This window comes from Scheffersomyces amazonensis (genome assembly GCF_036850825.1).
Source record: "Scheffersomyces amazonensis strain UFMG-HMD-26.3 chromosome Unknown RJT21scaffold_8, whole genome shotgun sequence".
Lineage (NCBI taxonomy): Eukaryota > Fungi > Ascomycota > Pichiomycetes > Serinales > Debaryomycetaceae > Scheffersomyces > Scheffersomyces amazonensis.
In genome coordinates, this window is record NW_027042748.1 from 435,925 (window position 1) to 451,431 (window position 15,507).

General features: G+C 34.5%; 4 protein-coding genes across 4 annotated transcripts; 1 reads left to right on the plus strand and 3 right to left on the minus strand. All coding sequences in view use genetic code 12, as the record gives it.

The window, feature by feature from the left end:
* Nucleotides 1-570: 570 nt before the first annotated feature.
* On the minus strand, nt 571-1,587 carry RJT21DRAFT_116413 (uncharacterized protein; the record flags this gene model as incomplete). The annotated part of the gene is made up of 1 exon (XM_064880429.1): nt 571-1,587. One exon carries the CDS (start codon nt 1,585-1,587, stop codon nt 571-573), a length of 1,017 nt encoding a protein of 338 aa, XP_064736028.1.
* Nucleotides 1,588-5,784: 4,197 nt separating this feature from the next.
* HGT1 (Hgt1p) lies at nt 5,785-7,651 on the plus strand. Its single transcript, XM_064882671.1, has one exon. The coding sequence runs from the start codon at nt 5,868-5,870 to the stop codon at nt 7,506-7,508; it is 1,641 nt and encodes a 546-aa protein (XP_064736029.1). The 5' UTR covers nt 5,785-5,867; the 3' UTR covers nt 7,509-7,651.
* A 728-nt stretch (nt 7,652-8,379) lies between these two features.
* RJT21DRAFT_3576 (uncharacterized protein) lies at nt 8,380-8,865 on the minus strand (the record flags this gene model as incomplete). The annotated part of the gene is made up of 1 exon (XM_064884287.1): nt 8,380-8,865. The coding sequence occupies one exon, from the start codon at nt 8,863-8,865 to the stop codon at nt 8,380-8,382; it is 486 nt and encodes a 161-aa protein (XP_064736030.1).
* A 3,037-nt stretch (nt 8,866-11,902) lies between these two features.
* On the minus strand, nt 11,903-13,093 carry RJT21DRAFT_116416 (Fasciclin and related adhesion glycoprotein; the record flags this gene model as incomplete). Its single annotated transcript, XM_064880430.1, has 1 exon — nt 11,903-13,093. The coding sequence occupies one exon, from the start codon at nt 13,091-13,093 to the stop codon at nt 11,903-11,905; it is 1,191 nt and encodes a 396-aa protein (XP_064736031.1).
* Nucleotides 13,094-15,507: the final 2,414 nt, after the last annotated feature.

A 15,507-nucleotide genomic window follows, 5' to 3' on the forward strand; every position in this document is an offset into this window, starting at 1 on the left:
TAAATTAAATTAAATTGAAATTAATGCCGTTTAAATATGGCTTTGATAACTCCGATTCAAACTTGAGTTCATGAACGACTCTCAAATGCGTGTCCTAAGATAAGAATAAGAGTACATCATGCAAATAATCCTGTAAGTACTGTACGATGTAATGTCCAGCATGGCTTTAAATGTCGATCATCACAAGCGCCGGAAATATCGCTGAAAACGGACTAAATCTAACAAAGCACCACACCAAAAGCGCAAAATTAAGCAATTGAAAATGAAAATTTTTTCGTAAACGATAAATTTCGATTCCACCTTCCCTTATCTCAGTATGCTCCCCATTTGGGTCACTTTCTTGCAGCAAGCTTTCAGGCTATCTTAGCTTGTGAATATTTTTTTTCCTATTTTAGCAACGGAATACAGGAAATTTAATTTGCACCACACTTATCGTACAAACATTTAATTCAAATTTATAATTATGATAAGCAAATGCAAAACCAAGAAATGTATATTGTATTATTAATTATGTTACATGAGGATATTTACAAATGTTCGCATGCATATATAAGTTAGAAATAAGTATGCTCAAGCTTTTTCCAAGGATAATTGGGCTAATTTCAAGACAGCTTCTTGAGATTTAGCACCACCAATGAAGCCCGCGGCATGAACAAATATACATCCCTCTACTCCACTCTTTTCGCTCAATTGTTCATCTCTCAAACCTCTCCATTCACTGACTAATCCTAATCTGAATTCAAATGAACTAGATGTAAGTGAGACAGTTGAAATTCTCCAAGCATTGCTTGAATCCTTAAACAATACAAACTTAATAGCTCCTTCGGCATCATTATCCTTTTCGATACTATATAAATGTTCCTTCCATGGACAGAATTGATTTAAGATGATTATTTCTCCTGATTTATCAACATTAAATCTATTGTTAAAGGCTTCTTCGACAATGGTCTTGGCTGGAAGCCATGAATTACCATAACCTTTTAATAAGTTCAAAAATGAAACTCCCATTAACTCACTACTTAATAAAAATTGTCTATCAAAATCTTTATCAGTTGGATTTTCGATCCAAGATGGATTTAAATTGGAAACCAAAGCTGGTAAAGTGATGTGCTTATCCGTGAACTTTTTATTTTGTTCAATTTCTCTGGAATAGTTACTTATACCATTATCATTGGCATCTAAAGATTCGACAAATTCTTTATAAACTTTTTGATACAATAATTCCACCTTGGCTTCATCCTCAATCTTTAATACTTCTTGTATAATTTCTTTACCGAAATGTTTATAAATTAACCCTGCAGATGATAATTTGGTCTTATAGGCACTTGAAAAAGTGGTGTCAAATTCACGTTGATGGTGGTCAAAGTATTTAACTCCATCGTACTTACCACTAACATCTACAACAATGTCACTTTGTTCCCAGTCAACAGCGTTTCTAGACCTAATTAACTCCGCGTCTTTAAATTTTGGTAATAATTTTAATAAATAGACAGCAAGAGATTCATCTGCATGGAATGAACCAGAATGTGTACAAATCTTAACCATTTCACTAGTGGTATCTAACTTAATTCTCTTGATACTTGACATGAAAGCTCTCCACAAGTATGACATACACCTTTTATTTTATAGGCTATCGGAGAATTTTTTTCCAGAGTTCAAATACTTTTTTCCAGGAACGTTCCTCATCTCTCTGCGCAAAATAGACAACCAACAAAATACCTACAAAGTGTATTGGATTGATCATATCAGTAAAAAGATAAAATTGAACTACTCTAAGAGGTAACATTCATGATAGATTGGAATTCGTTGTAAAGGGATTCACACGTTGTGCTTATATTTTTTATTTTATATTACTATAGATGTCTTTTACTGACTTAAGCATACGACCAGGCAAGTTCTTTCTCATGTACTTATAAATTTAAAAAACAAGCAGGCAACAGTCCAAATGAACTCCTCCACTCAACTAATACGATAACTCTATCTTATGATTGACACTAATTGTATTTAATCACATGATTACCATCACGTGTAGTTTTCTCCGCATCATCTAGTTAGATAGGTCAATCCTGATTCCAAATTGTATCAACAAAATTGAATAACAATTTTCAATTTTACAATATCTCTCCTATCTCTCATTTTATTGAGTTTCTCTTGGACACCAAGAAGTCTCTCTTGATAAATACCACCAGACTGAACAGCAAAATTAAACATTATTAAATGCTTGTAGCTTTATATAACTGATCTAAAATTACCCTTTTCTTGTGAATAAAACGTATACAAGACAAGAGGCTGTTTTTAAGGCGCGAAGCGTATTAACCTGTAGGAACCATGATCAGATAGATAAGTTGCAGCACTACATGCTTGGATCAGCAAACGGATAATCTTGGAAATAGCTTTTCTTGATTGCTGTTTTTCTGGCCAAGAAATGCAGCAGACATTTTCCTGTCAAGTTTTGATTTTTCCAAAGTAGCTAAACCTGACAGAAGCGACAACTCAAACACACTAGCAATGAAACATTTTAAACAAGAAACAGTACTCTTCGGATCATCTTTTTCAAAATCTCCAGCTTATTTGTGGGGTCAAACGGATAAATATCAAAAATATGAGACAGACACATAATATTGGAAAGTAAATGGGGCTTAAGTACCGGAAAAACTGGAGATCCATTTTTTCCCGGAAAATTCTTGGCTCCATTTTCGAGGTATAGCAGTGAGGACATCAGCAATAGTTCCATTGTTATATCAACAATGAAGAGTATTGATAAGATAGAATAAACTTCTGGTGCAACATACGGACCAGCATCTAGCCACCGACATGCATGAGCACTAGTGGACAAAAGCTGCAGGAATATCTGACAGTTATATAGTTCCCAACATCCGTTTAAGGTTTTTAAGCTATTTCAAACGATATTAATAATACGATAAAGTTATGAGCGTAACTAACTTCCTTTATAATGGCGTAGCTGGTATGTACATAATTTGTATTCAAATATTAGCACGAATTAGCAGCTGTGTATGTTAACGAAGATTTTAAAGATTTTCTTTCCAAAGGGGGTCCGGGTCAAGAACAATGTCTCCGCACTCTTTTAGTTATTATTACTCGTCATTCTCCAATAGGAGCAAAGGAACGATTTATTTTTACACAGATCAATAACCCCAAATGAGGGAGAAGGAGGGGAAAGAGCGTTTTCATGTAATGTTTCATTTATTCAAATGGATTAAAGGTAACGTTACAATAGAATAGTGCCAACAGCAGTTGAAGTAATCAAATCACGGAACAAAATCTAGGGGATGTAAGCGAAAAAAATGTTCAAGTTTAATTTTAATTGATACTCGAATTGATCCCTGCCTCATCAAACATACCTCTGCTTTTGGCAAGTTGTCATTCTTCGGTGTAGCTTGAGATATGAACAAACTCTGAACAAAAGGTGAATCAGAGGCTGTAGAAACTCTACGAGTCTGTAGTATGTTGGGTCATAAATGTATTGACTCACCTTTAGAGAGGGGGTAGATTTGTATTCAATATCGGATGGTTTGTAACTAATACCAGACACATGGCAACAATTCAGGTCCCCGCTTGTAATTGAGTCAGGAGCCTACCATTCTTCGTAAAATCAAATTATATAGCTTTTGTGCAGCTCAAGGAGATAGAAATAAAGTTAATCTAAAAACAATAAAAGAAGAATTGTGTCGGAACTTAGTACTTCTTGAACAAGTGGAGAATATTATTTACACAATAAAAAGAATCTCACGATTTATCCTGTTATTGGTCTGTTTGCTTGTCAACGGATGTAATTAGAGATTTTGTACAACAAAAATTGTTAGTCAATTATTACCAGCGGATAAATTCCTTTTATTAGTAACGAGTGAGTGGAATTTACCAGCAGGATTATTCATCAAACTGCAGAACAAAGTGGGGAAAAACTAATTAATTATTAGCTATTTCAATTATTTTTTTGCCCACTCTTTGTTTGTTCTGCTGGTATTAAAGCGGTAAATTACACAAAACAAAAGTTCCCCCAGAGTTATTCCGGAAAAGGCTTTTCTCAAACATTGGAATAACGCTGAACAAAGACTTCCAAAATGGGCAAATCAGGTCTAATCGACGAAACAATAGTCATATTCATTGCTTATATTTCTCTATATTAGTAAATTCTCATAACGTTTATTTAGTTTAGCAACTTCATAAGCTACAACACAAGTGGCATTTATGCAATTTGTCCATGGATGTGAGAAGTAAAAATTTAGGAAAAATCCTCCGGGAGAATTATTTGACTCGTAATAGGTTAATTTTTTCCTTACTGCAGAAAAAAAATCCGCAAAAACTTTGAAAATATGCAAATAAATCTTTAAAGTGGGGAGAAATATGCAGACATTTTTGACTGCATTTCATTATCAGACACAACACGGAACTCAGAAAAGATATAAGTAAAAGCAAGCAAATATTGTAAACCAATTCTGCACTGAGGACTAGGGAGAGACAATGCAGCATATATTTTCGTTTAAACAGTAGAGACTCAAGGAGCAATTCAGGAGCATGACTGACTTTTTAGGTGGCAATCTGGTTCAAACACACCCGAACGATCCCATCTATTTAACTACTGTAAAGGGTTGACATTTAGTCATCTTCCGAGAAACCGTTATTGTCGAGCTTCTTTCAGTAAGATACATGATATGACTTTATGTTGACATTAGTTTATTATTTTGAGTTATTTTGTCTTTGTTTGTTTTAGGTTTAACTGTATTTCTAAACACCCTCTAACGACAAAAAAATATTTACCGCTTAATGCCGCTGAGGCAAACCACATGATTTTACTTTTTGCAATGCTCATGCAAATTTCTTTTAATGGTGAGATACAGCGTTTTAAAGTAATCTTTTAATTTGACTCGGAGAAGACTTGAAAACCATTCAAGCGGCTCCTGTCGCCTGTTATTCAGACAATGAACTATTTTTAATCAAACTCTTTTAATGCTCTTACCTATGTGTAACGCTGTCCCAAAAAATATTGTGCAACTGATGGGATGATAAAATCAGGAACAGCAGTTAATTATTCTTTTAACGGGGTTTCACTGTAAACTAGATTTAACATTAGCATATCGGAAAAAATCTTCCCGAGATGATATTAATCCTTTTATTTTAATAACAACACCAGTAAGTCAAGAGGCCTTCACCAACCGCTGAATAAAATATTACTAATAAAGTAGGTCAAATTATTTCAGTACAAGAAATACTATACACTGAACCCATGCAATAAATGTGCCGTTCTTGTTTGCGAGCCGAAGAGAGTAAAATAGCAGAAACACATATCCAAGTGGGGACCTTCGTGCCGTATAGATTTAATGATAAGCTCATTTAAAACTTTGGGGTAGCTCATGTATGAGTCTGGAGAAGCGTCTGGGGCAAACAGCCTGAAACTGAAATTAGAAGAGTAAAGAAAAGATCATGCTTATTTGGAGACTTTACACAATATCGATTTGTATATGGATTTTAGAGAAAAATAAAAAGAAATTCCTCTTTCCGATGATTAAAAGACTGACAAATGTGTGAAAGTGTCTGCATTTTCAATTCACGCACCGGGAAAATTGCCCCACATACAATGGATAATTTTTGTCAATTATTTGGAGTTCATGCATGAAGTTGGGTGCTAAAAAAATATTATGCTGACAAGGAAAAATTTTTATGGCTAATCCATGTATTAATCCAGATTTCTCCATATTCAACGTACAGATTCCCCAACTTTACAATTTCCTGCAAGCATATTGTCATAGAATGAAAAAGTATATAAGGAGATGGAAATTCCCACTAGGGACTGTCCTTATTATATTCTTTTTAAATCATAATTATACACTTACAATCTCATTCACAAAATGGCTTTTGAAGACAGATTTGTTCAACCTGCCTTAAAGGTTAGATTATTCTTTGATAAATTCCCAAATATTTACAATGTCTATCTTATTGCTTCTATTTCTACCATCGCTGGTATGATGTTTGGTTTTGATATCTCTTCTATGTCAGCCTTCATCGGTGAAGATGCTTACTTAAACTTCTTCCACACTCCATCTGCTAATGTTCAAGGTTTCATTACTTCTTGTATGCCTTTAGGATCCTTCTTCGGTTCTATTGCTTCTACATTCATCTCTGAACCATTCGGTAGAAGATTATCATTATTGTTATGTGCTTTCTTCTGGTCTGTTGGTGCTGCTGTTCAATCATCTTCCCAAGACAGAGCTCAATTAATGATTGGACGTCTTATTTCCGGTTTCGGTGTTGGTTTTGGTTCTGCTGTTGCTCCAGTTTACGGTGCTGAATTGGCTCCAAGAAAGATCAGAGGTTTCATTGGTGGTATTTTCCAATTTGCTGTTACCTTAGGTATCTTAATTATGTTCTACATTTGTTACGGTTTACATTTCATTAACGGTAAGGCCTCATTCAGACTTGGTTGGGGTATCCAAATTGTTCCAGGTTTAATCTTATTCGTTGGTTGTTTCTTCATTCCTGAATCTCCAAGATGGTTAGCTAAGAATGGATACTGGGATGAAGCTGAACATGTTGTTGCTCAAGTTCAAGCCAAAGGTAACAGAGAAGACCCAGATGTCTTGATTGAAATCTCTGAAATTAAAGATCAAATCTTAGTCGACGAAAACATCAAGGCTTTCACTTACGCTGATTTATTCAGAAAGAAGTATATCTACAGAACTTTCACTGCTATGTTTGCTCAAATCTGGCAACAATTGACTGGTATGAATGTTATGATGTACTATATCGTTTACGTTTTCCAAATGGCTGGTTACACTGGTAACACTAACTTAGTTGCTTCTTCTATTCAATATGTCTTAAATATGGGTTGTACTGTTCCAGCTTTATGGTTGATGGATAAAGTTGGTAGAAGAAAGGTTTTAATTACTGGTGCTATTTTAATGATGACATTCCAATCTGGTGTCGCCGGTATCTTAGGTAACTATTCTGTTCCAGTTCCAGGTGGTGTAGGTGGTAACAAGACTGTTAACATTACAATTCCAGACTCACACAAGACCGCTGCTAGAGGTGTTATTGCTTGTTGTTACTTATTCGTCTGTTCCTTTGCTATGTCTTGGGGTGTAGGTATCTGGGTCTACTGTTCTGAAGTATGGGGTGACTCTGCTTCTAGACAAAGAGGTGCTGCTGTTTCTACTGCTGCCAACTGGATCTTAAACTTTGCTATTGCTATGTACACTCCATCGTCTTTCCAAAACATCTCATGGAAGACTTACATTATCTATGCAGTTTGTTGTTTAGTAATGGCTATTCATGTTTACTTCGGTTTCCCAGAAACTAAAGGTAAGAGATTGGAAGAAATTGGTCAAATGTGGGACGAAAAGGTTCCAGCATGGAGATCTGCTTCATGGCAACCACATGTTCCATTATTATCTGATGCTGAATTAGCTCACAAGATGAACGTGGAACATAAAGAAGGTCAAGATTTAATCACTCCAGACTCCGGTTCTACTGAAGAAAAGGAACAAGTTTAGATTGATACATATAAAATTTAATATTGAGTACAATTGATGTGTTTACGATTTACTTCCCTAGATACTATAAAGGAATTTTTTAATTAGTTTAGTTCTCTTTATATATCACTATTTTAATTAACGAATAATATTAGTACGATAATCACTTTTGTTGTAGAGTTTTTGTGGGGTGTTGAATGTTAGATTATGGGTCAAGTACTACATCAATGTTTCAGCCCTTTAAGCTTTGCATGAATGATGTGCAGGGTGTGATGTAATAAAAAGAAATGGGTACTTAAAATTGTCTGCTGTATTGAGTGAGACAAAATTCTTTTGTTTATCCTAATTCATTTTAAAATCCGAAATGAGGGATGTAAAAGCTCATTTGGCAATCCGGCCGAGCAATTATATTATTCCTAAGGGAATTGAGAAAGGCGGTAAAAGCATGGTATATTCTACTAGCTGCAAAGGGAAACAGTCCCATTTTAATTGTAGCGATCTCTGTAACAATGTGGATATCTCATGATCTTTTTTTATAGACACCCCCAAAAAAGAAATTGGGGACTTTTACTTTTTTGCTGCATGACTCCGTTTTCCTGTTGGTGGTATTTTTCTCAAAAACAAAAATATTGGTCATGATTTTGATGTATTATACAAATTTTGATGTATTATAGAAGAGTGGAGAACATTAGTTATGTATTAAGTTTAGCTATTAAGTGAAGCGTTTGAGCCAGTCATTATGCAGACACTTCTTTAAATATTAGTTAGAGATAAAATTGTATATTTTCTAAACTAGTAGAACATGAGAGACGCGAAATAAATTATTGATTTCAGAATAAAGAAAGATATCCGTTAGTTTTAGGCAAGAATATTTCTATCTTAGTCTATTTACTTAAAGTAAACCAGCTAATGGGGCTAAAGCTAATAAATAGATTCCAGCCTTGACACTATTAGCAGCACCTTCGTAAGTTGGAACTTCAGTAGGAATAGTGACATTACCTTTGGTAATAGTACTGTAAATAGTTTCAATAGCAGTTGATTCTTCTGGAGCTGGAGCTTCAGTAGTAGCAGCAGCAGGAGTAGTAACTGGAACAACAACGACGGTTGCAATTGGGGTTGATTCAACTGGGGTTTCAGCTGGGGTTTCAGTAAGTTCACAAATTGTGGTGAAGATAGTTTCAACACCATGAACAGTGACAGTGCTTACAACAGCAGTACCTGGAACAACCTTGGCAGTACAGGAGGTTTCTTCGTCACAGGAAGTGATGGTAATAAGAGTGGTTGATAACTCAGTTTCAGTGACAGTTGTGTTGGCATAATCTGCGGCAAGGGCAGTTGCGGCGAAAGTAGCAATGGATAATAAAGCGGAGAATTGCATCTTGATTATAAGCGAATGTATGAGTTAGTTTTAAGGGTTCAATAAAGACAGAAGAAAGATAACAATTATAATTCGATTATATTGGGAATCAAGTCCCTTTTATAATGTTTACAGGCGATATTAGGTTGTTTACTTTTGAAGACGGAGGATGAGTATGAGCCTTGCAAAAACTTTAAAAAACTTAAAACTATCGTGTAGATTCACATATGGCCTCATAATAGGCGAAAACGACACTAATCAGTAAGACAAGAAATTTTTCAACTTTAAACTTTTGATCTTTTTGCGTCTGAAATGCTTAAACGGGCAACAAACAAATTTAACAACAACAAACAACAAGAAAAATGGGATCCAACTAATTTAAATTTGATCCATGAGGTTGTACAGGCTAGTGCAAAGTCTACTAGGACATCTAAATAGGAAGTACTATGATATGTAACTTAAAGGTACGTATCAAGTGATGTCCTGACAACTCTAAGACCAATTTTCTGATTCTTGCACAACATTATAAATCAACATCTCCACATATGGTTACAGGCTCAGGCGCAGGCACATCTCATTCATATGTTGCCGACTGTAATATTTAAGCCACCAATAAAACATGGAGATGCGGTAACGAAAATAGAATAGTATTTTAAAGTTTTCCCATTTGTGTAGTATTTTAACTTTTTCTTAGCATTAGGATAGAATGTATTGGATCCAAGCTTCCTAAAAGGGTAAGCTGATTTCCAACTTCGTCAAATGCCCATTCACAGAATCCAATTGAGTAGAAATCTCACCATATTTGGTCTATCGTTCCTTACAATTGGAGTTTTCGTTCGCGTTGGCTCTAATCGAATTATAAATTGTGCAACATTTCTCTCTTTTTAAGCTATAGCTAAATTGATCACTGATAATTGATCAATGATCACTAATAAAAAAAAGTTTGAAAAGATAAGGTATTCAAGTTTAGAGTTATTAACATATTTCATCGGGATTGTTTAGCCTATATCCAAAATCAGATTACTACTCCATTATTATGAACACTTCGTGTACCATTAATTCAGGGTTTGAAAAGGATTTGTTTGGCTTAGTGTTTTCGTCTAACTGTCTTGGACATTTACGACACACAATATACGAGCTGAAGAACTATATAACCATCGAACGTAACCATCAACTTGTATATATTGTTCATGGTATTGGACTATAAACAATAATAGTTATTGTGCTCTGCATGTTCTGATTTAGAGAACTGTAACAAAGGTCAGGTTGCTCACTAAGTAAATACAATTTCTATAAGATAACCATTTTTTTATTTAGTGTATTTCTCGAGGTTCTTCTGAAGTAACAAACATTTGTTACCAACACAACAAACAATAAACTGTATGTACATTAAGCGTACTTCAAATAAGAAAGTAAACGAGTAAACTATGACAATGCAACTATGTTTTTATTTACTAATTTATATGATGTCGTACAAAGACGCGGTGGGAAAAAAGTGAGAAACTGAGAGAAACAAAGAACATGTGCATTCCAGCTTCAAGCATGCACGGAGTTCAGTTGACGCTTTAATTTAACCAATTGAGGGAATTGTTAAAGGTAGAGCTAGGCAGTTTGAGGGATTACAGGTTTGCTTGACAATCAAAAACGTAAATCACGGTTATGGGTCTCCATTGTAAGGAATTAAGTCTAAATCAATATTGGGGGCGTAGACTACAGTCTGCATTTGTTGATTTAGTTATTATAATCATCACGTTAAAGATTGACATAATATTTTTTGGAATATAGCTGCAAGCCAATACAATATGGAAATCTTACGCGAGTTTATATGGTTGGAGCTGTTAGTAGTGGTTATTATTCGTTGTTGTAGTTGTTGCTGTTGTAGTATTTATAATCAAACCATTAGTCATTCACTTATACAAGGCTCAAGTGTAGCGGAGTAACGAGACCGTTGTCAAGTTGCTTTCGCTTAATTAAGAGAAAGTTGGCGTCAATTATACAGATCTGATTGGAATGGCTGGCTGATTATACTTAAACAAGGCCAAACAAAAGGCTGGTTGTGCCAAAAAGACACGACCTTGCCCAAACAGGATAAAAAATAAGCTTTTTACAGGTTAGCAAAGCAACGCCCGAAAAACTACGGAATTAAAATTTTCGCAGCTTTTCAACTACATTTTTAAATTTTTTTAATGAGTTTTATATTAAACAAGTTGAAGAATTAAAAAAGTACCATCTCTAAGAAATAGAAGAGATAGAAATAAACAGAACCCTTTGAGGCTTCAAAATAATAGAATACTATGTAAAAATACTTTATAAAATGACCTTTCGAATATAAATAAACAATCAATCGATAATTGAATGTTTAAAATAGAATACTTTAGTAACCAGAAAAATAAGGATGAAACCGAAACGATATTCTAAGAAAGAAACATCAGGATTAAGAAAGATACCATTACTTAAAAATGAATAAATAACAATTTTCCCCTGATCCCATTTCTTTAAAAACAAGAATGATTTGATGACGTTCTTTTGGAATAAAAATCAACTATAAAAATATAACGGTATATTTAATTTATAGTGAAACGATTGAAATAAGATTAATGATAAAAATAAAACATATAGTACATCCTCAAAGAATAATAAAAAAGACTCGTTTACTTTTATCATCTTTCTTTTCTCTTCTTAAATATTAACAATATAATGATAGAAATAATGAAATAATACTTGGAATCAAAGTCCAATGACCCAATTAATTAAAATACGAAAATATAACAGTTGATTTCAATTTAAAGAAACACCACACACGAAATGGAAAGATAATGGGTAAACGATTAAAGTTCAATTGAAGTACGTAATGGATCACATAAATTAAAAATGAAGAACTCCAATTAAATAACCATTTCAAAGATCAATTCTTTACATTTCACTCTAATCGAGAAGAAAATAAAAAACCAATAATTCGAAATTAGATTTAATAATTAACATGAAAATAGAACACAGTTGTAACAGGAAAAACAATTTCTTTTATTAGATTAGATGCAATTAAAGTTGATTAACTAACTTATAATAAGTAAGCTAATGGAATAAAAGCTAAAGCTAATAAGGAAGCACCGAAGTTAGCAGCAGCACCTTCGTAAGTAGAGATAGCACCAGTAGTAGCAGCGGCACCAGTTGATTCAGCAGCAACGGTAACTGGAGTAGTGGCAACACCTGGAGCTGGAGCACCAGTAGTACCAGCAGCAGCACCAGGAGTACCAGCAGCGGCACCAGTGGTAGCAGCAGCACCCTTGGTAAGGGTTTCGGTTTCAGTAGAAGTACCGGCAGCAGCTGGGGCAGCTGGAGTACCAGTAGCAGCAGCAGCGGTGGTTTCACCAGAAACTGGACAGTAGGTGGTGAAAACAGTAACAACACCTTCAATAGTTTGGGTGGTTAAAGCTGGGGTAGCTGGAACAGTGGTTTCTTCACACTTGTTATCCTTACAAGAAGTGATGGTGATGATGGTGGTAGATTCAACAGTGGTGGTTTCGGTTTCACCGCTTAATGGACAGTAAGTAGTGTAAATGGTAACTTCACCGTTAATGGTTTCAGTGGTTAAAGCTGGGGTAGCTGGAACAACAGTTGGGGTACATAAGTGGTCCTTACAAGAAGTGATGGTAATAAGGGTGGTAGATTCAAGGGTAGTAGTAACGGTACCGGTTGGTAAGGTTTCAACACCAGAAGAAACTGGGATAGTAGATGGAGCAGAAGTTGGAGCAGATGAAGATGAAGATAAAGCAACAACTTGGAAAGCACCAGAGTTAACTAAAGTACCATCAAGAGATTCTAAAGAAGCAGCAAAATCAGAAGCAGCATCTCTCTTTAATAATTCAGAGTCATCCTTGAATAATCTCTTTCTGATAGCAGCAGTAGAGTTAACAGATGGAGTTTCTTGGACGTGAACTTGGTATAATGGAGCACCTGGTAAACCGAATAAATCAATAGCTGGAATGTTAATGATTCTACCGGCAGCAACAATATCGTTGAAGAATCTGGCGTTACCAACAACAGAGTAGTAGAATTCAACGTTGAAATCTTCTGGAGAAGTGAAGTCAAAGAAAACTGGTAAGTTAGCTGGGATGGTGAATGGACAAACACCAGTGTCTAAGTCAACAATAGCGACTTCAACACCTTCAACTAAACAGGCGACATTGACAGCGAGGGTCTTGGTTACTAAAGCAGCGGTGGCGATTAAACTCTTAACTGAGAACTTCATTGCGAATATAGTCTAACTTTGGAAAGGGTAAAGTAGCGAGGGAATAAAATTTAGACCTTTTCTTATGGAAGAAGAATAAAATATGCAAAATATAAGGGAATTCTTAGGGGGATTCGAGGTTTATAAATATTTTAAGGAGGAATTAGTCAAGTGTACTGGCTGAATGTAATGTGCAATAAAGGAGGAAAGCAGTTGGGATGGAAATTTTTGCGATTAGGCAGTTTGTGCTACTTATGCACTGCAGCCAACATGGTAAAAAATATCTATTATTTTATTTTTATTTTATTGAAACTTCTTTAGAATATTATTTCATTGTGTGTTTGTTCTTCTTTTTTTAGAGTTTTTACAGGTTATATTTTACGCAAAATATAGACTTTTAATGAGGGGGACTGATCCGCTCCGTAAGGCAGCTATATTAAGCTCACCGTATTTGTTAGCCACCGAGAGGAAACATTTTGACAGAAGCCTAATTAAGGCTAAGCAAATGGATGTCATGCGATTTGTAAGGGAGATCCTAATATATGCTGTCTATTATTAGTAGTTTAAGCACTATTGAGTAATTATATTTATATTGTTGCACAGTGATGTAGAACATATATACTACAAGGGTCACTATTATGTTCTTATCATCTCAAGACTGCTTGGCTAGATATTGTCTTCTAATAATAGATTTCATTGTAAAAGTCGGACCACGATGGAAAATAATCCTAGTTGGATCAATTTTTTTACGAATATGGACTCCCACTAATGAGAACTCCCATAGCTATAATATACAACTATTGTTACACACAAAATATTTCAGTTTAGTGCGCATGGTCCGCTAACTACAAAAATTTATAAACAAACAAATTCCAAACAATTGTATGAAATCTTCCACAATATCGACCAACTGAACAATTTTGTAAATAATTGACTCTCATCTACAAATAATATTTTCATTTTGTAGCGTAAGATTTCGTATGCACTTATCATCGAAATGAAATATCCTGATTCCATACCAACAGGATGTGCCATGCTCCCGCATGTAAATGTATGGTTAGGTCGCATCTTTTTGAAAACTGAGAGGAATCTTTAAATATGCATTCAGAAATTTTTCACGCACTGTTACGCGATGACTTATTGAATAAACTTGGCTACCCAATCGGCGATGAGAATTCAAAATTGCCTGACAGATCACCGCCAATTCGAAGATTCATTGACATAAACATACATGGACCTACTTTTAATTTCAAGATCTCAATCTTTAAATGGTTAAGGCCTAAGATGTCACATTAAACCCCAAATTCGTAAACTACATATACTGATGCCATATAATATTTCTACGATGACAAAATACATGGGAAGTGGGACCTGTACTCCGTGCCACCTTAATTGCACATAATAAAAGTTAAAAGGTTAATGATGTAACATGTTCAAGAAATTAAATTATTCAATTTTGAAGTCAGGGGTTGATGGCAACTAGGTTATGTTTTAATCTTGGTAGGATTTAACGATTTGCTATTCTGCCCAGACTCTTTTTGGTAGAATCGTAGCAATTAAGAATTAACCTTTCCTTAAAATGCTACAGCTATTCTGTCCCCTGATAATCTGATGTAGATAACTTCTTAATATTGCTACTGATGTACCTTTTGTTTGTTATTGATTCAGGTTTATTTTCTGATTCATCAAATCGGGAAAAGCGTTGAACTAATTCAGAATATCTGCTGAAAAATAATTTAAGGAGAAGGATAATATTGAAGACAAAATAAATAAAAAAAGCGTGTACCTCAATTAACCACAAGGAGGTGTTTTGCGGATTTTGACTAGTAAATGTGTTAAGTATGTCAAGATAATAACTTTAATGCTTAAATTTCTTTTTAATTTTTCCTTATTTAGATTTTTTACAGGTTATATTCAACCCATTAAAACTGGCACAAAATAATTACTAATATCAATATGAATTATATAAATATCTACAACTTTTGCTACATATAAGAAATGAATTAGTTCATACACAAGTGTTATACAGTTGAATTTAATGCTTAGTTGAATTTTGTCTCTTTTTCTAATACTGTCGATGTTTGAGCTAATTCATTCTATCCAAAGCGAATTCATTTCATTTCAATTAAATTAAATTGATTTGAGTCGATTTACCTTGTTTGCTTTGTGGGCTGACAAATCGTAATGCAAACACAATTGGGTTTGAATGAGATCTTATAATAGTGAATTATGTACATAATTAAAAAAAAATTTAGTGAGAACAAGGTTCTCTAACTGTAGGAACTACGTAACAAAGGACCATAGAACAAAGAGTTGCACGCACAAAAAAAATTATGACCGCAAACAAAGAAGCTGACTTTTGAGTGAACGAAAGAAACATGAAACTGAAGCCCTTAACAATTGCTTACACACGTTAACAATAGAGGACAGTTTGT